This window comes from Cyanistes caeruleus, chromosome 6 (assembly GCF_971803275.1).
Source record: "Cyanistes caeruleus chromosome 6, bCyaCae1.hap1.1, whole genome shotgun sequence".
NCBI classification, from domain to species: Eukaryota; Metazoa; Chordata; class Aves; order Passeriformes; family Paridae; genus Cyanistes; species Cyanistes caeruleus.
This window is the reverse complement of record NC_141706.1, coordinates 916377-938649: the sequence shown is the minus strand read 5'-3', so window position 1 is coordinate 938649 and position 22273 is coordinate 916377. Positions and strand designations below refer to the sequence as shown.

General features: G+C 45.1%; 1 protein-coding gene across 7 annotated transcripts in view; it reads right to left on the bottom strand.

The window, feature by feature from the left end:
- The window catches only part of MICAL2 (microtubule associated monooxygenase, calponin and LIM domain containing 2), a 112563-nt gene that overhangs the window by 62306 nt on the left and 27984 nt on the right, over positions 1–22273 (bottom strand). For all 7 annotated transcript variants that reach the window (XM_086895190.1, XM_086895188.1, XM_086895189.1 and 4 more), the window contains 10 exons: positions 10350–10557; positions 9620–9736; positions 8547–8648; positions 6556–6711; positions 4883–4983; positions 3017–3274; positions 2108–2223; positions 946–1072; positions 666–756; positions 429–576 (listed from right to left, as the gene is read on the bottom strand). In XM_086895190.1, the coding sequence (XP_086751316.1) occupies positions 429–576; positions 666–756; positions 946–1072; positions 2108–2223; positions 3017–3274; positions 4883–4983; positions 6556–6711; positions 8547–8648; positions 9620–9736; positions 10350–10557 (1424 nt within the window). The remainder of the gene's footprint in view (positions 1–428; positions 577–665; positions 757–945; positions 1073–2107; positions 2224–3016; positions 3275–4882; positions 4984–6555; positions 6712–8546; positions 8649–9619; positions 9737–10349; positions 10558–22273) is intronic.

The following is a 22273-nucleotide window of genomic DNA, read 5'->3' as shown; positions in this document are numbered from 1 at the left end:
GTGGAACACGTGGAGGATGCCCCACTCCAGGCTCAGCCAGCGTTTCTGTGACTCAGGACAGTGCTTCATGGCTGTGCTTTCAAACACACACTAAAACCTGTCTCCAGGGATCCAGGAACACCTCTGCACCCCTCCCCAAACTGCAAACTTCATTTTAAACTGACACATGACTCCCACAAAGATGGGAAATCACAGGGTTCAAAGCCTTCCTGGCTCTCTGAAAGCACATCTATTTCATTTTAAAGGGAAAGGACACACAGAAGAAGCAAAGCTAACCCAACCCCACCCTGTCCACCCCCAAAGCCAGCCAGGTTTGCACCTCCTTGCAGCCACACAAGGGCACTGCAGAGTGTCAGGCTTGTTCTGGCTGCTCTTACACCACCCTTTGGCAAATGCCTCTCCCAAGGAGCTGCACAGCTGTCACCTACATGAGGTCAGGCCTGAAGCGATGGATGATGGCACACAGAGCAAGGCCACTTTTCCAGGAGGTGCTCAGGTCAGTGACATGAACATTTCTGTATCCCTCTGTCTGCTTCTGGCACCACGTCAAAAGCTTGTTAGGCCGAATATCTGACTCTGCAGAAACAGGAGAGCAAACATTTCAGGCAGCTTCTGCATGCTCAGAGGACCACAAATGTAAAGCCACAGACGGAGATGCCACTTACCTTGTCTTGTGAGGTTCACTGATCTTCTGATGGAGCTCACTCTTTCAAGAGGACAGTGCTGCAGCTCGTTGGTAACATACAACTGTCTCACCTGCGAGGAGAAGCCATTACCAGCACAACCTCAGACAAAAAACAGCTTTGTGCCCAGGTTAACTTTATCAGCAGCTAGTTCTAAATTAAGGACTCTCCTGAAGATTTTGTTTACACACACTCCTTGCAGCTCTGTTTACCCTTGACAAAAAAAGAACTGATTTCACAAGCAAGCCTTTTAAGTACTGACCTGGTGAGGTCGAACACAGCTCGAGTTCAAGTTGGGGTATCTTGTTCCCGGGTCAATGGTGTACTGCTCAAAGTTCTTATTAATGTTTTCAGGGGTCGTCTGAGGCAAGAGTCGATAAATGCTCTCTCTTGCAGAGGAAAAAGATGCAAGAGTTATGCATTAAAATAAATATTTATTGTATAAAGAGATTGAGGGTTTTTTTTGCAGCTGCCTGAACCTTATTTTGGTTCTGCCAGGACAAGCGTTATGGACTAAATGCATAATGTATCCATCCCATTTCTTATCCCCACTCAACAGAAGGATGCCAGACAGAAAAAGGACAAACAAGACAGACACTTAGAGCTTATGCCCAGATTTTCCTGAGGAAGGAAGTGAGCAAGAAAAAGAAGGGAAGGAAAAAAAAGGAGGTTACATCATCCAGTCATCTGGTTTTGCTTTAACAGCTACTCAAGGAGTAACTCCTTTACCACATAAGAGCACTAAATCCTGTCATCCTGCAATTCCTATAACCACCACAGCTTTTTTTACTATGCTGTTCAATTTTCCATTTGGGACTAGGCCGTGTTTGAGTCATCCCACAAGCTTCTATCTCAAAGTGCAGTAGTCAGTAAAGCTCCAGCTTGCCTTCCCACAACCACGGCTCTTCCTATTACACATCTGTCCCAAAGCAGCCTGGGAGCTGCAGCAGAGCAGGGTGGCTGCCAGCAGCACCTGAGTCAGCAGCCTCAACCATCACAGCACGGAGACACCGGGACTGCAGCTGTACTTGACAACAGATTTTCTTGCTCCAGTCAAAAACAAGTTTCTGCTACAGCATTTTAACAATTCTCCTTGGCCACTCAGCCTCAAGAGAGCACCACTAAGCCAAACTGCAGAGTTAAAATCGCAGAGACCAACTCTGAAAGCTGTTAGTGTTGAAGAATTTATTTAGAATTTATTTAGACTCCCTTCAGGATTTTTTTAAAAATTTTGATGATAAAAAACCAGGTGTTGAGCTAGCTGGAGTTTTTGCTATGAGGTCTCTTTGGTTTAAGGATAACACTTAAGTGACATAAATCAGTGATTTAAGCCCTAATAATACTTCTCCTGACAGCACTCTGACACCCAGTGCCTCCTGGCAGAGCTGGGAGCTCTGGAGTGCTGGGAGCAGAGCAGCACTCACCGTTCAGCCAGGATCTCCAGCGGGGGCTTGCCCTGTGCCCAGCTCCTCACCATCCACGCCGTGTCAAAGGCAGCCAGGAAACCTCTTGCACAGCCAGTGCCCATCGGCCAGAAGGGCTGCAAGAAGCATTCACACCTCAGCTCTGCACATTTCTCACCTTCTCACTACAGAACTGACTTCCAGTGTCGGTCTGGAGTCTAGGGTTTCATACTGTCTTGGAAAAATAGCCCAGAAAGAGTCAAAATGCAACAGAGGCAACATTTACAGGTTTTAAATGTGCCTCTCCTTGGGTAGGGAAAAAAGATTACTTTTCTCACTTCTTCATTTTTTTAAACTTCTATATTTAAAAACAAATTTCTCAGCCTCAAAAGGTAAAGGCTGAAATAAAAAAGAAGACTCAAGAATTATTCAAGAAAAAAAAAAAAGATGCCCTTCTAACCTCCTAAATTTGCTTTGGACTGTTCTTTTCAAGTGCCTCAGGCTGTCAGCATGAGTTTAAAATAAAAAAAAAAGTTGCAGCTTTTCACTTCAGAAAAAGAAAAAAAAAAGGAACATACTAAGGCAAAGAGACTGCAATAATAATTTGGATCAAGTGTTTGTCTATGATGGAATTCAGTTAAATGATGCCATGCACCCAAGCTGAGGACACAGAGCTCACAGTTTTCAGACAGCAACACAACTTGCATAAAGCAAAATGGGATCTCAGCCAGAGGCTGCCAGCCAAGCATTAGCTATGACAAACTATGGCATAAAAAAGGAGAAAATAAAAAATAGGGGAAAAAGTCTATTCCAAATGAGGTACCACTGTTTCAGGACATTTTATATTGGAGCATAAATTGAATGGTTGGATTAAGGAAATAAAATTTAAAAACCCTGAAAATGCTGCTTGGAAAGCATTCCAAGATTTACCTCAAGCAAACTATCTCCAACAAGCGCCACCAGGAGCTGGTGTCTGTGCCTCTCTCTCACCAGAGCAGCGTTTTCAGAGGCATACATGGAGGTAAAATCAAACATTGCTACATCTGGCTGGCCATAGTGGTTAATTGCAAAATCCAAGGAAGGCAGCTGGTAGTTGGTTGCAAAGTCAGCAGCTTCTCTGGCGTAGGACAGCAAATTGTTCTGGTTCACATTTTCCCCACAGAGCAGCAGCTCGGTGTCAATGGAGTCCTGCAAGGAGAGAAGGATGTGGGATGAGAGACTGCAGCATCCTCTCTGGATTGGAACTCTGCTGCTCACAGCAACAAGGAACAAGTGGCACTTGTCATCTCCTCCAAAAAGCCCATGCCCAAGCACAGCTACTGCCCCAAACAGAGCTCTCCTTGCCCACACTGAACGAGCAGCTCTGTCTGCAAGAGAAGATTTAACTCCTCCCAGTTCCTGGGTTGTGCAATGTTTTCAGAACATTACTTCCCTCCCATCAGAAGATGTTATCCACTTTTTATATATATATAAAATATATATTATCACTGCAACGCTTTTCTGCACAGCTGCCCACATCTGGAGCCCCAGGAGAGCAGAAGCACTGCTGCTGTAACGTGTGGGGCTCAGCCCCCAGCTTTGGTCAGTAACAACACCACATTCAAACCCAGATCCTAGCAGCTTTTCTGCTGTTAGCTTTGGGGCTGGGGTTGTTTTTTGGCCAGAGTGGAGAAGGACCCTGCCTTTACAGGTCACCCTACTTAAAGGCAGTGATCATTAATCAGGCAGGTTCTATTTCCAGCCTAATCGTGGATGAGACCCCTAATCACAGATGATACCACAGAACCGCTATTAGCCCAGTTGTTCCAGACAGACCAGGCTGGGTTTATTTTTCCACTCAGAGCTGAGTAGGTCAGGAAAACGGCTCTGATGAGCCACAGCTGCTGCTCCTCTGTTCCAAACTCCCCTCAGATCCCCTGGGAATGTCCCCACCTTCAAACACCAGCCCCACCAGCCACTCCCCCAAGGGATTCTGCCCTTCCTCTCTCCCAGCCTGGCTGCTCATGGACAGCAGCTCTGCCCTGGGAGCCCTGGCCTCCAAAAGGGCAGGGAATCATGGCACTGAGTTAAGTGGTCCCATCAGAAAGCCCTGATGACAAGGTTCCCAAGTTGCCAAGAGTCCTTCTGACAGTTCCCCACAAGTACTTCCTTCAGGAAATTACACTTGGCTGTTTTGGCACTGTCTTACTTTGCAAGAAAAATTGACCTCTCTTGAGTTTCCAGGAAGGGAAATTTAAGTGGTGCCATAACACTTTTTAGAAACAAAAGAAAATAAACCCTGTATTTTACAGAAGAAGAAAAAAGAAAAGGAAAAAAAACACCTCAAAATCCCAAGTACCCTGAAAGCTCAGGCCATCATGTTTATAGGCTTCTTCTATCATGTTTCACCCACTCGAGAGAATTTGCAATTTAGGCTAGGGTAGGTTTTTATGCTTCCTTATTTGCCTGATAAAACTGGTCATAGCTGTGCTAAGTTCACCCTTAAATAACTGAGGTTTTTATTTTCTGCTGTGATGATCCCACCACGTATTTCCAAGGTGAGTCAAGATCCCATTTCAGCCAGCTTCAAAACTGATTAATTTAGGAAGCATTGTTTTCAGTTCTCTATAGAAACTTTGAGCTGACTGAAGGGAAAAGCAAGTTCTAAAAATGTCAGAGTAAGATCCAAGTGACCTGAGCTTGAATGAAGTGATTAAGTCTATAAACACCCTCTCTAACACGCAACATTTATGCAGATGTTCACGCTTACAGTGTGCCAAGTGAATAGAGCAGGGTTTAACCAGCACTTTTACATACATTAATAATCACTCCTTTGTCCAGAAGACTCTGCTTTTTTGCTGTCATCACAAAATAATGCGTGCTGTCTTTATAGTAGACAATATTCTCCAGGTCAATCCCTGCAAAGAGACACACATTTGTCAGCAAGAGCAGTGCCCTCCCTGCCTGTGTCACTCACCAACCCCCTGGGATTGATCCCAGCAGGTGCCTTCCCTTCTTGGGATGCCTCCACTCTCCCAGCTGGGACAAAGGATCACTGGGCAAAATGCTATGAAACAAAACAAGAGAGGAGGTTGGGCTCGCCCTACAGGAGTTTTCCTCAGTGCAGTTTGCAGTTATTCTTCCAGGGAACCCCAGTCAGGTACAGCATTAACAGCTCCTGAGGTAGAACTGGGTGCCAAGGGAACAAAGTGGTTTTGGGGGCTCTGGCACTGGGTCTAACCAGGGGGCTTGGGTTCAATTCCAGTAATAATTTTTTAAAAATCAGCTGTAGATCAAGAATAGAGGGAAAGGGGAAAGGGGAAAGGGGAAAGGGGAAAGGGGAAAGGGGAAAGGGGAAAGGGGAAAGGGGAAAGGGGAAAGGGGAAAGGGGAAAGGGGAAAGGGGAAAGGGGAAAGGGGAAAGGGGAAAGGGGAAAGGGGAAAGGGGAAAGGGGAAAGGGGAAAGGGGAAAGGGGAAAGGGGAAAGGGGAAAGGGGAAAGGGGAAAGGGGAAAGGGGAAAGGGGAAAGGGGAAAGGGGAAAGGGGAAAGGGGAAAGGGGAAAGGGGAAAGGGGAAAGGGGAAAGGGGAAAGGGGAAAGGGGAAAGGGGAAAGGGGAAAGGGGAAAGGGGAAAGGGGAAAGGGGAAAGGGGAAAGGGGAAAGGGGAAAGGGGAAAGGGGAAAGGGGAAAGGGGAAAGGGGAAAGGGGAAAGGGGAAAGGGGAAAGGGGAAAGGGGAAAGGGGAAAGGGGAAAGGGGAGAGAAGAGAAGAGAAGAGAAGAGAAGAGAAGAGAAGAGAAGAGAAGAGAAGAGAAGAGAAGAGAAGAGAAGAGAAGAGAAGAGAAGAGAAGAGAAGAGAAGAGAAGAGAAGAGAAGAGAAGAGAAGAGAAGAGAAGAGAAGAGAAGAGAAGAGAAGAGAAGAGAAGAGAAGAGAAGAGAAGAGAAGAGAATTGATTGCAGTCACTGACAGTGACTGCAATTACTCTGAAACCCCTTTCCATTAAGATGTGTTTCACAGTTTATATTTTTGGTATTTATGGCAGATTCTAGTTCTTCTCAGCTTATCAGCTCCACACATCAAAAAGCAAGAGTAAACTCCTCCCAGAAGGGCAGAGACTTTTTCAAAGGATTTAAGCTGTTCAGCATGTGAAAGATAGAAACAAAACAAATCATGTCTTAAGGGAAAATCTCTGGGCCCTGAAAATGCTCTTCCAAATTTGTTCAACATAGCAGACATTTTTGCAGTTGAGAAAAATTTAAACACTGAAAACAAGCCATGATGTGGCAACACCCAGGCTAAAAAAATATCCCACTGTACCATAAATGGACATCTCCATCTGCAAGCTTCTGACATCAACAGCATTTTATCACTTGGAAATTTTTTATCCACATTATTCAAAACTGATGTTACCAGTAACAAGAGGGTGGCCTGGCACACAGAGCTCCCCTGCTGCCTCTTGTATTTGGTAGTGGAACAAATGAGGACGCACTCACCTGTCTCCTCTTTCAGGTCCTGGAAGAACTTCTGGTTGAAGATGAAAGCAACCCCACTAATTTCTTCTACCTTGGCTTCTGCAGTTGTATTTCTGTTTATAAAATTGGCAGTGATGGCAATAGCCAGCTTTCCACGGAATTCCTTCCTCCTGAAGCCTGGTGAGCAAAGAGAGGAATTAAAACCCCTGGAAACTTCAGACTGGACTTTCAGGGAGGGTCAGCTCAAGGCAGCTCGGTATCTTTCCTACACCTCATCAAACAACATGGCATCAGTAGATTCCACCAGGCCTCCAAAACTCCCTTCAATGTAAAGAGACTTTTCTCTCCATTCTCAGCAGCAAAACTGGAGCTGCACTGCATTCAAGGTGAAGTCTCATTGAAAAATGGTTGGGTGGGGAACCAAGGGAAGAAGTTAAGGAAAAATTATGACTAAAGAAAAACATGGACAACTTTTTGGACATGTCTGGAAATAGAACAGGTGATATTCAGTGAAGGGAGACATTTTTAACATGCTAAATGGCAAGTTAGCTATTTGTTACATAGGTGGTAAACAGCTCAAGAAAAAAGATGCAAGAGATCAGCAGTGAAAAGCAGCAGAAAATGATGTGAAAATCAGAATCCTCTGTAGCAGTGCTTAGGTGCACACACTACCAGCTAACGAGATTTTAAACAGATATTTGGGATTGAAAAATATTCAGTGTCTTAACTGTTGTATTTCCAAGGGGAGACCAACTGAGAAGCTCCTTGCTTCATCTTTGCACAGAAAAAAGCCCCCTAAGCCACAATCCTGTAATCACACGTTGAAACTTTCCTGTCTGTAAGTTCCCCTTATCTGTAATTAAATCATGAAATAGGACAGAGGATCCTTACAGTATCTTTAGCCCACTGCAGCCGACTTCAGAAAATAGGTTATTTTACAAGAAGACATAAATTGGTTATGAATTTTTGTCTCTGTGCTTCTTCATATGCTGTCATTATTTCACTGGGATAGATCTGATATGACACCACCAGCTTCTGTACATATCTCCAGTGCACCAATCACTCCCCTAGATCCTGGCATGATGATAAACATTAACCTCTCAACAGACTCTGCTGCTGAGATAAGAAAAATCAGGTTTTGCTGGTACCTGACTATTTAACCAGTCTTTTATGGGGGACAGCTGGACACCAATGTAGGGAAATTTCCAGCACAGCATTATGAGGAATTAACTGTAAGCACATTGTGGTTGGCAGATAAAAGAATAAGCAGACAAACTCTGAAGCTAATAAAAACAAGAAGCGTAGTTAGAGAACGGAAACTAGCATGGATATAATTAGAGTTAAAAGGGAAATACATCATTATTTATATATATAATATATCACCTGATATATCAGCATCAGGTGATGCAGGAGCAGCTCATCCAGTGTCTCTCTAAGAAACACAGCTCAGGTGGTCTGAATTCTCAGCAGTGACTCAGGTCAGGAAACATTTACCCCCTCTCCTCCCACACACCTTGGAGCTATTTATTCTCTTTCGCTGCTGTTTCTAAAGGAACTGCTTCTCAAGCTCAGTCTCATTTACAAAGAAGCAATGCCTCTGCTGCCTTCATTAAATACCTGGCCATCACCTTTTGGTCATGAGCTCAAGCACCCAGGGCAGATTCCCAGCACAACAGCAGAAGCTATGCAATTCCTGACACGTATCTAGTCAGCCTCCTTCGAGTTAAATCAGTGTATAATTACCTAACCTTGCAGCAAGCCCCATGGCACCACGATGTGTTCTGTAGGCAGTGCAGATACACACAGCTCAGAAGCAGTAATGACATGAAATGTCTTTTATTTTGAGCTACGACTTCACAACAAAACCAAAGGGAACCACATAAAGTAACAGCTTTCACACAGACTTCCGTGGATTCAAAGGTACTCTGCTGCTTTGTGTTCTCCTCCAACTTTCAGATCTTTCAATGTACCCTAAGGACCACAAATAAGGCTAAAAACAAACATTCACCCACCTTCCAACGTGTTCCTGCGGCCATCTGCACCAATGATAACATCAAATTCATACTCTGACAAAGGGTGATCCATGGGGAGAAATTCAGCCCTCCAACCTGTCTCTGAAAACACAAATTACATTTATTAATTCTTCAGTATCATGACAGAGAGGTGATTTCAGACTCTGAGGAAAGGGCCCTGAGATAAAGGGTGCATTTCTCATTCTCTGGATCCCCTAATGCAGTAACTTCCTCTCAGCCACACCACAAGAAGATGTCAAGTTATTTCTCACAGAAATAACCCACAGCCACCTCACCAGGGCAGTACACACATGTGGTTGCACCAAGGAAGAGATGGCTACTAAATAAAAATAGCATTCCATCATCAATGCTTTTAACTGTCCTCTAAACAGAGATTAAATGGAAGCATACTCTCAAAGCTAAACTTAATCTTTTTACAAAGCTGATCATGTGAAAGTGTTACTATTGTCTATATTTTAAAATTATAGATACTTTAACTACTTAAACCAATATACCTGTTCTACTGTCACCATATGACCCTTTGAAGAGATACTACAGTGTTTTAATTAAAGTAAAATTTTAAAATATTTTAGTGACATTACATCCTAAACACTAGTATTAAAAAAAATAAAAATCAGAAAATGAGAAATCCTTTTCTACTGTTTAAAAATCTTGCATAAGAATGCTGGTAAGACTCTGTGTGCCAGTGGGAGCTACATCAGACATGAAAGCAAAACGAGGCCCTGGGCACTTCATCCATCCTCAACATTTACATTATCAATCAAAATCTGTTTTGAGCAGCCACACCAGACTGGCTAGAAAGCCTCAAACACAAGCCAGGAGGCACAGAGCAAAACCTCAGCTTGTCAGCCTGGTTTGTGCTCTCAGATGTCCCAGCCCTCTGTCACACTGGCATCACTCATGCCTGTGAGTGCACACAGCAAGGCTGGCCCAATAAAAAGGGAGAAAATCTCATATTTCTTTAAAGAGTTTGACTGCTTTGTACGGCTTCACAGAACAGCCAGCACAAAAAGGAGCTGCTGGGAACAGCACTGCATTCTGATAAACAATACTTTGGTTTTCTTGATCTTCAGGAGGCTCCAGGACTTTCACAAATTCCAGGTTCACGTGGATTTCGACTCCCAGGATAAGTGCAACTTTGAAGAGGATGAGCTGAAGCTGTCGAATACCTGTGGAGAGCAAGTGACAGAGATGTGTTTGATAGGTCTGCAAGGCCAGGTGGCACCAGCCTGCTGAGAGCTGAGGTTCACTGCTAACACAGGCATTTCTGTACTGTAATGAACACAAACATAGCAACCACCACAGGATGTTCTTCTCTTCCGCCTCCTTTTCCTCTCGCAGCACAACCTCGTCAGCAAAACTCATTTCAGTCCAGTTTCTTAGAATGCTTTTGTAGAGGTCTGCCTCTTAGTGATTTGTAAAGGATCTGCTAACCAGCATGTTTTAGAATACAAAATTTTGCAGCCTACTTCCCTGTAAAATAGTCCACTCTGCTATTTGTGTCCACCTTCAACATACTGGAATAAATATCAATATTCTTCACACCCCATAATCAAAGCCTGCTGTTTAACCATACCAGACTAACAAAACAATCTGCTCTGTAAGACTGTAACTTGTTCTGCTGCCACTTTACTTAAACCAGACCATTTTTGTTCCCCTCTGGGTGCACACTTGCACATGGCTAAGGCAGATGAACTTTCTGCCGGAGCGAGAATGTCCCCAGCAATGTTCTGCTCCTGCAAACCTCTCAGCCCAGCAGCGCCCGTGCCCTCAGGTACTCACTGATGTGATCGATAGATCCCGCACAGAACTTCCCATAGAACTTCTTTGCTCCCAGTCCCCGGAGGTCGTGGATGGTGAAGGGCCAGAGGTGCAGCACGTTGTTCCTGGAGAAGGTGTCCCTCTTCTCCACCACGACCACCTTGGCTCCCAGGAAGGCCAGCTCTATGGCAGTCCGCAGGCCACACGGGCCACCTCCAATAATTAAACACTGGCAGAGAAAAGCAGGAGTGTGACACAGGCCTTTGTGCTACATCCACACAGCTGCCAGCTTACTCTGTTGGCATGACTTGAAACACAACTTGCACTAGTGAGAGCACAAATGAGTCATTTACTTAAATCAATGAAAAGGAATTTTTTCATGCATGTAGCGTTCAGCCTGTTTAAAAAAGAGGATAAACTGTGCTTAATGCAGACACAAAAGCGTCTGATGAAGAGAAGAAGAGAAAAAACAGCAAAAAGCCAAACATTTTTGAGCATCTGCTTGCACAGAATTCCTGACTCCCATTCAGCGTTTCGCAAGGGCTCGCAGTAAACAGCATCACAGTTGTATAAAAGGGAGGGGAAAGGAAATAAGTGGTCTTAGTGTAGGCTTTTTTTGTTTTAAAGAGGAAATGGGTGTACATTTACTGGATCTGTTGGACAAACCTACGATAAGCCAGGAGCCTTAAGGTATTAGCTACTCTCTTTCATGCAAGGGTGGATGTGACAGCCTGGTTCACCTACTGAGGTAAAGGAGGATGTGCCAAGGGAACTCAGCAGACTTGTCCTGCTCTCAGGGAACTCATCCTGTCCATTCCACCCAATGCTAAACATCCTCACTTTCAGGACAATCACACCTCAGGAGCTTCAATCTAAATTTGGGCATCCTCGGAAGAATCGCTTCCAAAAGGTCTACAGAGGATTCCTGCCCAAATTTTAGTTGTCAGCTATAACTTTTCCCAGACTAACAGGCAAAGGATTTCCAGAAAGCAAGCTAATTAAACCCCAAGCATATGCAATGCTTACCTTTCCCTGACTGATTACTGAAAGGCGATTAGAACCAATCTCGCAGCTGGACAGTGCTGCTGCTCCATACCTGCCAGGAGCCCCCTCCAAACCCCCCCAGATCCACGTCCCGAGCTGTGGCTGTGCTGAGGCTGGAGCAGGGAGAGCTGAGGTGGCTCTGGGAGGACGGAGAGCCGCGGCACAGCCGTGCTGCAAGCGCCAGGTCCCGCTGGCAGAGGCCGGACGCGCTCCTGAGCGGAGCCAGGCGCGGAGTGCAGCGGCACAGCGAGCACACACCTGCTGCAGCCTCGCTGCCTTCCAGCCTGCTTCCCATGCCATGGCAACTCCAGAAAATACAGACATTCATTCATTTTGGTTTGCTCCTCATTTGTTTTCAGATTTAACAGCTTAAGCAAGAAGTATCTGGTGCTGACTTGTGTCCAACCCAAATCATGGAAGTGCAAAAATGTCTTTTTTCAATTTAATAAATAATTCTAATAAATTCCCATTGAAAGAACTCCTGTGAGGTGCTTTGGCTTTGCTTTAGGCAAGTGTTTTGTTAACCAGAGATATTAAAGTTAGGCTGCTGCCTTAGCCACTTGGCTTTGTTCCTCTTAAAAGAACATTATTTAATTCAGAATTTCAGAAGAATATTTCTCACTGCACGATGAATATAAAAACAAAACAAATCAACAGATGTAACAACATAAAGGAACGAAAGAGAGGGCATATGCAGCCCAACTGAAGGGGATCCCTGGTGGATGTGGGTCAGATTTTCCTGCACATGCTTCTTGTGATTAAGACGGGAACTCTGGGCGCTGACAAGTGAGTTACTCCATTGAGCCTCCACAGCTACAGGCGTTTCCAGCCACGTTGAGCAGGCAGCTAGAAACATTTTACAAATAAAGCCCATACATGGCCTGATAAGGTGAGGTTGGTTTTTGTACTTACCAACTGTATTATATATAAATGAATGCAACTTTAAAGAAAATAAAAAAATAAAAAGAAACAGCAGTCTTTGGAGATTTAGTCATAGCAGACCCTGCCAAGTAACAAAACCCACACAGAAAACCCATCGTTCCTCCTGGTGCTTCGCAACACACTATGTTAGCATTTTAAGGAGGTTCTGCCCTCTCCCCTCCTCCTATCACACTGACAAATTATCTTCATAATTGCCTAGAGACCCCATGAGAAATGGTTGTGTGTTTGCCCCCACCCATGGTTACCTCCAGAAACACATTTATCTACATCACAGAGCTGTTTGCTCTTTGATTTATTGCGGACGCTTCCTGCCAGTGTAGAACTTATTCTTGGCACTTCTTCATCTAATTTTGAAACTTCTGGGGTCAAAACCGGCACAAAACCCTTGCAAAAGTAATTCTGACTGCATTTGTGTTCCTATCTTTATTAAGAAAGGGAAGGGCCCATGCCGCTCCCTGGCAGTCTGCTTGCCAGCAGAGGCCCAGAAGAAACCTTCCTGCAGCCAGCCTAGAACAAACTCTGAATGGCTTCCTATTTCCCCCTCCTGTTAGCCCAGTCTCCTGGCTCATCAGGGCCTGCTTTTGGAATTAACTTCTTGCAATCTAACACAGATCATGACAGCTGGCGTCACATCAGGGAGTCTCAAACAATCAATCCTGAATGAACAAATGCCAATGGCTTCTTGACATCCACCTCACCATTCACACATCAACTGCCTTTTAACAGTGCCAGATCACCTCCTACAAAGCTAAAGGGCAACCTGACTTTTCAAAGCATCTCCTACAAATTATTCCAAGTAACAGCTGCTGAAAAGAACAAAGAGCTTTTGCATACTTCTTGCTCAAGCTGGAAATGACAGGAGAAAGTCTTGTACAATTTTACAGGGCAGCTTATGAAAGGACAGGATCATGACCAGACTTCTGTGACCTGCCTGAAGAATCAGTATCATGTTGGATGCTACATCTTGTTTTACTACCGAGAGTACACCATGTCAGTGCAAGATAATAATGCTGAGAGAAGACATTTTTCTTGGTGAAAACCTCTCAGTACAAATGGCTGATCTGCCTGCAGATGTACGTGAGTACCTTCTGTCAAAAGAGAAGCTTCACTGAATTTAACACATTCCCCAAGAACAGCACCTGTGGTAAGGCAAATTTACAGAAAGAATATGGGTTACAAAATTCCCACTGACCCAGACTAATGCAAGGTGCCAGGCCAGTAATAATTGCCTAGTGACAAACTGAGCACTATTTCAGTTTAAATTCATACTTAATAAGTAAGGCATGGACATTTTTGCACTTCACAATAAAACACTAACAAGCCCATGCATATTTTATAAAAGTTGTTTATTCAAGTTGCTGAGTAAATACTCTGTTTCTATGATACTGTTAAAAAGTATTGTACTATTCCCTAAAAGACAATTGCTTCTGTATAAATCTTGTCCCACACTACAACCAAGCACAGTACACAATGCATTATTTCTCTTCAGACTGAAATAGAGCAGAACTTCACGGATTTCTTCCTTCTACAATTAAAATGATGAATCAGAAATTTTCACTTATATTTACTAAAACGAGCACACACAGCACTTGGTAAGTCCCAAAAGCTTGGCTCCACTCAAGGGCCAGTCTGACTGTAAGAGATGCTGCTTTCTCTCTCTCAGTATGTTTAGGAATGGCAGTGCCTTGAAAATCTCCAGGAAATATTCCTAATGCTGAGCTAAATGGCAGCACAAGTCACCTCCCTGATAGCACAGGGCCTTCTGTGCCAGGCACAGGATTCTGAGATGATTACATTACATTATCCTGTGTATAATGTACAAATACAGGACTCCAAACAGGAGGGCAGGAAAGGGAGGGGGATACAGTGCAGAGGCCTCTTGCAATCCCTCCTTTCCCCCACTATTAAATCAGCAGCCTGTGAATCCAGGCACCCGCATCCCATTCTGGAAAAATCATATGCAGTTTAACAGCTGAACACCACCGCTCTGTTTAACAAAAAAAACCCATAAACAAACAAAAAACAAACTAAAAAGACCCCAGACCAACAAACAAAAAATCCCCACAACAACAACAACAACAACTACCAAAAATACCCCACCTCAAAATAACACTCCATAACAACCTGGTCACAAAAACCTCATCCACTGCAACTGAAAGGCTGAAGCTACTCATTGTCCTTGAGAGAAGTAAAAAAGCATTAGCTGTGAGCATTTACACGCTCAAGGAATCCACCAGTCAGTGGTAGCATGGGGCTGGGGGATGCAGCAAACAGCATCTCTTGGCATGGCTAAGAGCAGACAAATCCTGCTGTGGCCCAGTGCATTATCCCACTGCTGTCACCCCCTCTAAACCCCTCCCTGCTCTCCTGCCCGAGGGACATTAAATTAACCCTGGAAAATAAAGGGGTGTTAAATGATGATCCACTCCCTGTACATCCTTAGGATGAGGACAGAAGCTTCAATCACTCCAGGAATCCAAGATTTCCTCATTTCTGCTCTCAGCCGTTTTGGAGGTGAAAAAGAAGAGATCATTTTTAGCCTCCAGCTCAACAACAGCAGGACAGACAGAGGCACACACTTTTTTGCTGTCCTATGGAATGCCAAGCCAGAAGCACTGTGCTACCCTTCAGTGGAAATACACACACACACACTGGTGAAAACACAGCAAAACCCATCTGCTGGGTTACTGACCTGCCCTGAGCCACAGCATGGATGCAGGACACCCTGCAGGCACGGATCACACTCCCAGAAAGGAGCAGCAAGGGGTGGCTTTCCCCAGAAGCCTCCAAGCCCCCTGATCCTCACAAACCTCAGCATGTGTCGGTCCCCCAAGAAGGGACAGGAGCTGTCTGCAGGACACAAGGACAGGAGGTGTCTGCAGGACACCCAGGGACAGGAGGTGTCTGCAGGACTCACAGGGACAGGAGGTGTCTGCAGGACACAGGGACAGGAGGTGTCTGCAGGACACAGGGACAGGAGGTGTCTGCAGGACACACAGGGACAGGAGGTGTCTGCAGGACACCCAGGGACAGGAGGTGTCTGCAGGACACAGGGACAGGAGGTGTCTGCAGGACACCCAGGGACAGGAGGTGTCTGCAGGACACCCAGGGACAGGAGGTGTCTGCAGGACACCCAGGGACAGGAGGTGTCTGCAGGACACACAGGGACAGGAGGTGTCTGCAGGACACCGGGACAGGAGGTGTCTGCAGGACACAGGGACACTGTTTTCCCATAGCAAACACTCATTTCCATGGCCAGCAGCCCTGGCACCATCAGACAATTTTCACGCCGGCGCAGGCCCTTGTGCAGCGCCCAAAGCCACAGGGGCGCAGCAAGGGCCGGTTTGGCTGATTGCAGAGGGGCACAACAATCCCAAGAGGGATTTGGAGCAATGTTCACTGGTGACAGGGCTCCACACGCTGCAGCAAGGAACAACACTGCTCCTGGAACAGCAGCGACCGTTCCCCTGGAAAGGCTCCAGGGAAAAACAGCTGCGTAAGCAGCCGAGGCAGACGGCCACCAGCAGCTTCCTCCGCCACCATGCTTTCCACTCCATCCCCTTTCCTGGATGAGAAAATGCTTCTGGCAAAAACAGGACTGCTCAGCGGGACATTCCTGACTCACTGACTTCGAGTTCATCTCCCACTTGCAGCCCCAGATTTTATCACATCAATTCACTGACAGCCACCGGATACAACACTGCAGCCAAATGCACCCTGAGCACACTGAATAATCAATTTAAAGCTTGAAACATCATCGTGGAAGACACTGAAAAATGAAAATATATATGCCACATATATATGCAAAATATATATATATGCAACATTAAAAATGTCACAGGATGAAGCTTTTTTTTAAACAATTTTTTTAAATCCATCTTTCCTCCCAAGATGGGGGGGAGAACACCTAGGAGCTAATTAAACTTGACTACAAAGATAATGTAATCTTTAAAAGGGTATTTTTCTCTGTTGTACTGCTTTTTGAGCTCCTTATAGAATTAGTAAGGTTAAAAAACGTGTCATTTGACAAAAGTAATATTCACTTAGATGTGTTTTAATGGGAGATCCTAACTCTCCAAAGGGTTACGTGGACACTGTTTAAATACACTACAGAGAGATCTAAAAATCTACCTTAAAATATTATTAAGACTAGCTGGATCTCGCTGAACGGGCATCTTTGGAGAGGAGCACCACATAAATACCACTGTTGGGGACGGTCAGAGGCACCTGGAACAGCGAGGCTCACACAGCCCTAAGTGAAACAAAAGCCCAGATAATGTGTGAATTGAGGGCCCTCTCCTGCTCTGAATCCCTCCAGTACATTACCCTCTGTACCCCCAGCTGAGCACCTCACAAATGTGTTTGTCCTCTCCCAGACCAGAGACTGGCATTATTTTTTCCCCCCTCTAACACCATGCCATGGACATGAGGCCAATTTCCACAGGGTGCCTTTGGCCAGAGCTCTCTCCCCAGCCCTGCAGCTGCTGCACTCGCAGCTGGACGCAGCACAACCCAGGATCAGAGCATCTAGCTTTACTGCCCTCCTGTTTTATTGAGTCAAAATGCCAGAAGTGAAACATTAGTACATTTATTGCATTCATCTGGCTCGTCTTTACTGGGATTTTTTTCTCTTTTTTGGAAGATGAGCTTCTGCATGGAAAAAAAGCATGTGCCCTCATTTTTCCTGGATGTGTTTGGACACACTTGTCCATCCATCCTCTCTGTCACATGGATATATGTACTAATATTAGACCTGTGTATTGAAAAAAAAAACCTTTTGCATAGTTTGAAATTAAAACAGTGGTATGAAAGACGTCTGAAACATCCTGCTGTGCCACACATTAAAGAGGGGCTGTGTACACTCAGGGTGTTGGAAAGTCAAGAGTGCCTTCCATGATGCATCAGAGCTGTCAGGACTTCAGAGCTTTTCTGGAAAGCTCTCTCAGGTGGCATTTGTTGTATTTAAATCTGGTGATTTGATCTCAGATCTTTTAGATCAATTTGCAAAAATACTTCTTCAATAAACTGCAGCTGAGAGTCAGAATACAGCAAAGTCTGCCTGGAAACTTTCTGTTGCCCTGTACCAGGTACAGTTACCCAAAACACCCAGCCATTACTAACACAAAAATGGTACACTGATTTCAGTAAACATATCCACCAGCAACCAGGCAAGCACTTTAATCCAAAAATCTCCCCAGATAAAGCACAAAGTAAGCTCTCCAACATCCTTTGGAATTAAGTGTGTTTGCTGTTTTCTTACCTGCCTTTCATTGCAACCAAAACATGGGAAGAAAAAAAATACAGAAACAAGCCCACACCCAAAACCCAGAAGAGATTGCTTTCTTTTCTTTTTTTTGGCCAGCTGCTTAAACAATCAGAAGGAAAACAAGATAAACCTTGCAGAAAGAATGTTGCCTGCCTATCCCAGCCATGAGCACGGTTGGCAGCATGTGAGTACCTGGCCTGTTTTCTGTAGGCTTGCAGCCTGTCACACCGAGATAACACTCCAGAACCCAGCAAAGCCTCCAAAGAAACACAACTGGGGGACACAGATAAATAAAGGCATCAAGAGCCTCACCTCTGAGCACAGCAGAGACCAAGCTGTGAGCCTTTGTGAGCAGGGATGGAGAGAAATGCTTCATCCTCTACAGGCTTTCCAGGGGCAGGGGCTTTGCTGGGCACCAGCAGAGGACTCGTGTGCCTCCCCAGAGGAAAGGATTTCTCATGCTCTGTGGCATCTCGAGCATGCAGGCAGGCTGCTCAGCTTTATTACAGCAAGAGCTGGGTAACATGCTTTAAAAACCCACCCCTGATTGCTCCAGTCAGGCCCATGTACAAAGAAACCATCACAACAATCTGACAAACCAGCTGAGCTTCCACCTGGAAATTGGCTTTTTCAACTAAGTGGGAAGTCAGCTTACTTTGAGGGTATTTCACAGAATGTTGTAAAATACCTTCTAAAATTGATTTTTAGATTAGGTGAATCGTTAGCCAACAGCCATTTAAGACGTGGCTTTTAGAAGCTGGTCCTGAGTAAATGAGCTCATACAGAACTAGCCATCAGGTCTGAGTCAGAATCCAGATTTTATTCATTTATTTTTAAAGATCTTAATCATTTAATCCCATCATTCCTAACTCTCCCAAGCAGAATGACTGTACAGCAGTGCACATCAGCTATAGAAGAGCTCCAAGTGCAATACTGTACCAGAAGGCAACAGTTCTGGGCTCCTGGAGTATTCTTTTCTCTTCCAGCTCATCATGCAGCCTTCGAAGTCACTGCATTTCCACTGCTAGCACTCACAGACATTTAACTTGTAAATCTAAATTCAGCTCCAAAAGGAGTGATAATCTGATTTTTTTCCTAGTTTAACTGGTCACTTGCACAAACCAGTTTACCACAGGTAGACAAGGCCTTTGCTTTTTACACTTTTCCTTATGATTTGAGAACACTATGAATTACCAACCAGCACTTCTTAGTAACACAGAATCCAAAAGTGCCAGCAAGCAAGATGGACTTCAATTGTTCAAACAACCAGAATTAAAAATATTTACCTTTACCACAACATTTTTAAGAAGGCTTCTGATAGTGGGGAAAGCTAAGAGCACTCACAAAACCCACAAACCAGGCTGCTGGCAGCACATCACACAGTGAAAATTTAACAGAGTTCAATTTCAGCACCTCCAGTTCTTACTTCCAAAGCCTTTTTTGGCTGAAAACAAAGGTGGTACATAATAACCCTTATTACTGAGGGGAAAATCCTCAAAAATAAATATAAAATGGTTAAAAAAAATCTAAAAAGAAGCATGCTTCAAGAAGAGGGGCAGAGAGCTGGAGACATAAACTGCAGATCACGAGGTGTAATAGCCTCCTTCACACCAACATCCGACACGAGAGAAGGGAGATAATCACACTCAGAAGAGAGGTGTTTATTTACACCTATTAATGAGTCTGTTTTTGCATTCCAGGCAGGCTGAAATGCAGATGGAGGCAGCTGCCCCAACAGCACCAGCCACGCTCGTTCTGCCACTACCAGGGCTGTGTCAGGGCTGGCAGGGATCTGCTCCCCGGGCAGGGCAAGCACAGCCACGGCTGCCCAGGCAGGGACCAGCCCCAGCAGCCAGGAACAGCCTCCTACCCTAGCCCAGGCTCTCCTACCTTGCTGAAGCACAAGGCACACAAAAAGGGGGGAGAAGAAACTTGAGAGAAATGCTTTTGCCTTCTACTGAGGGCGTGCTGATCTGCATAGCTGGTTCCTGCTGCTCTGGGTGTGCAGTCCTTGGCAGGAAGCTCTGCCATCTCCTGCAATGTTTTCACCCTGAGCTGCAGTTTACCCCGCAGCAGGTGTTTTATCAGCACTGGAAATCCTGCAAGGGTGGCAGGCAGGGTGCAGGCAGGACAGAACGGGAGGAAGGAACACTTGCTGCTGCTCAGCTCCTTCAGAGCTGCTCTCATCAGTCCTTGCAAGGGGCAGGAGAAGGAACACAAGGCTAGCTCCCAGCCTGGCAGAACCACATGGCTTCTGCTCACACAGGATCTCAGCCAGATGAACAGAGGCACAGAGTGGTGCAAGACAAGGCAGGCAGTGTCTCTTGGCTGGTTTGTCAATCAGACACAGCGTGCCCTTGGAAAAACACGAGCTGTTCCTCAGGAGCAGCAAACATCCAGGGCAAAACCCAAACCTTGAGGAGCTGATCTGAACTTGATCAGTCAGCATCAGCAGGACGACAGGAGACAGAAGGGAAATGCCAGCTCTGGTTGTGCTCCATGCTGATCCCCTAGGCCTTCCCTAACACGGATGAGGTGAAGGCACTGAAACCTCTCCTGCTTTCCCCACTCCTCTGACCATTCCTGCTGCTCACCTTGCTCCAGCTTATCTGCCAGAATATTTTACTGGGCTTTCACCTGCACCAAGGAGGTGGCTGGATGTGTGGGTCCTTACAAGCACCAGATCATTTTCTGCAGCATTTTCCCAGTTTTCTCCTTCCACTGGAAGGTTTATAATCTCCTAGTAGCTTCTAGCAATTTTGCCCTGTAGAACTCAGGTTAAGACACAAATATTCCAGAGACCTGGGATGGCAGTTTGCAGAAGCCAGGCTGTTTGTAGAAACAAATTATGGAAGTGCAGACTTGTTAGGGTTTGTGGAAGTGTCAAGAACTGTCTGACAAAAATTATCCCATTTAAAACAATGTAGCAGAGAAAGTAAAGCAAATTAAACCAGTTTCAAGGGCATTAAAAGGGAATATCTACTTTATCCTTTCAACAGATACCAGCTCAACTTGTTTTTTCAGCAAGAATGCCATTGATGTTACGGCATTTTAGAGAGAAAACACGAATAGAAATTTTCTTGTTTGCTTACAAAAATAATCTACTAATCTATTTTACATTTTCTCTTCTTCTACAGCATCTCAGAACTGTGGTATTTTGCATTCTATGAGAAGCACAGTCACAGCTATCTGCACTGAGGCCCACCCAGCAGATAATGCAGAGTTCTGTTTGCCAGCAGAAGGAGAGCAAGCACATCCCCAAAGCCCCTGTTCTCAGGGCAGACATGGGAACCTCAGGAAGGACCTCAGCTGCAGGAGACAGGAAATTGCCTTATTGTCTGAAATCTGGGGTTCAGCAGCCAAGTGTTTAATCACTTCTTGGTGGCAAAAGTGATGTATTTCCTCGCTTATCAGTACACAAACACGGCCAGAGCGAAGCTGGAAGCGCAGCTAACAACAACCACATCTGGCAGCGACCCCCAGCAGCCACACGGCTCTCCTGGAGGCAGCAGAAAGACTCCAGCATCCTGCCCTGGAGCTGCCCTTGGGGCTGGACACAGCCCAGCTGCTCCAAGGACACAAACCCCAGAGGCTCCAGAGGCAGGCTCAGGGCTGGACACCCTGCCATAACCCTGGCTTCCATTCCGACCTAATTAAGCCACTTGTGGTGACAATAGTGGTGGTTTGTGTGAAAGTAATGGTCGCTCCCTCTGGGAATCTTTGTAAAACATCTAGGAAATCAGGTCAGGGTGGGACAGTTCCCTTCTCTCCATTACTTGCAAAGCCATCAAGTGAGGGACAGGGAAACAGCGTAGCTCTGTCAAAATACAGATGTAAAGCTACTGTTACCTCCCAAGCCAAAAAAAATTTAAATTCCACATGCCTAAAAAGCCTTATCTAGCCTGTCTGATTGCTCTGCTTTGGCCAGGCTTCATTGCTTTGCAAGACTGATAAAGGTGGAAAAACTGTGTGTTTATGGAAGTGTCTCCAGGACAATGAAAATAAAGTGATTTCATTACCGAATCACATGCCAAACATTTGCTTTTCCTGACGTAATTTGGCTCAATCTCAGTTTAAAACACATCACGAAGAGTCAACTGCTTTGTTATGTTTTCAAAGAACTGTCTGCTGTGTGTCCTGTCATCACCCCAGCTTCTCCCTATCCCCCCTCTAAAAGTCCTCAGAGAAATGAAGGAAGGCAGTGCTCAGCAACTGTGGTTCCACTGAATGTTCATAAGTGATTTACTGTTTCTCCACTCCTCTCAAGTGAATTGTCCTTGCCACTCATCCTCATTAGTCCCATATTTTCTACAGCTTTGAAATTGAAGTTGCTCATTAAAATCCTTAAAAATAAATCTACAATGGCAATCAGGTGCAAGGCTCTAGAAGCCCTGTCCTAAAAGGCAAAAGCAAAGCAGCACCAATATCAAGATAAACATCTTGTCTCTCAAGTACACCAAACACACCTAGATGCCACCTAAAAAGTCAGTGGAACGTGTTGCCTCAAATATTCCCAAAAAACTCACACTTTCTGGATTCTACTATCCAAGCACTGTTTGTTTGCTTAAAAAAAACACAACAAAACACACACACACAAAGCAGCTGAATGCCTCTTTGTAAAAAGCCACAACCTTTCATTCATTCAGCTTCCTAACTTGGCAGTCATCTTCTGGCTCACTAGTTCGAGTTTTCC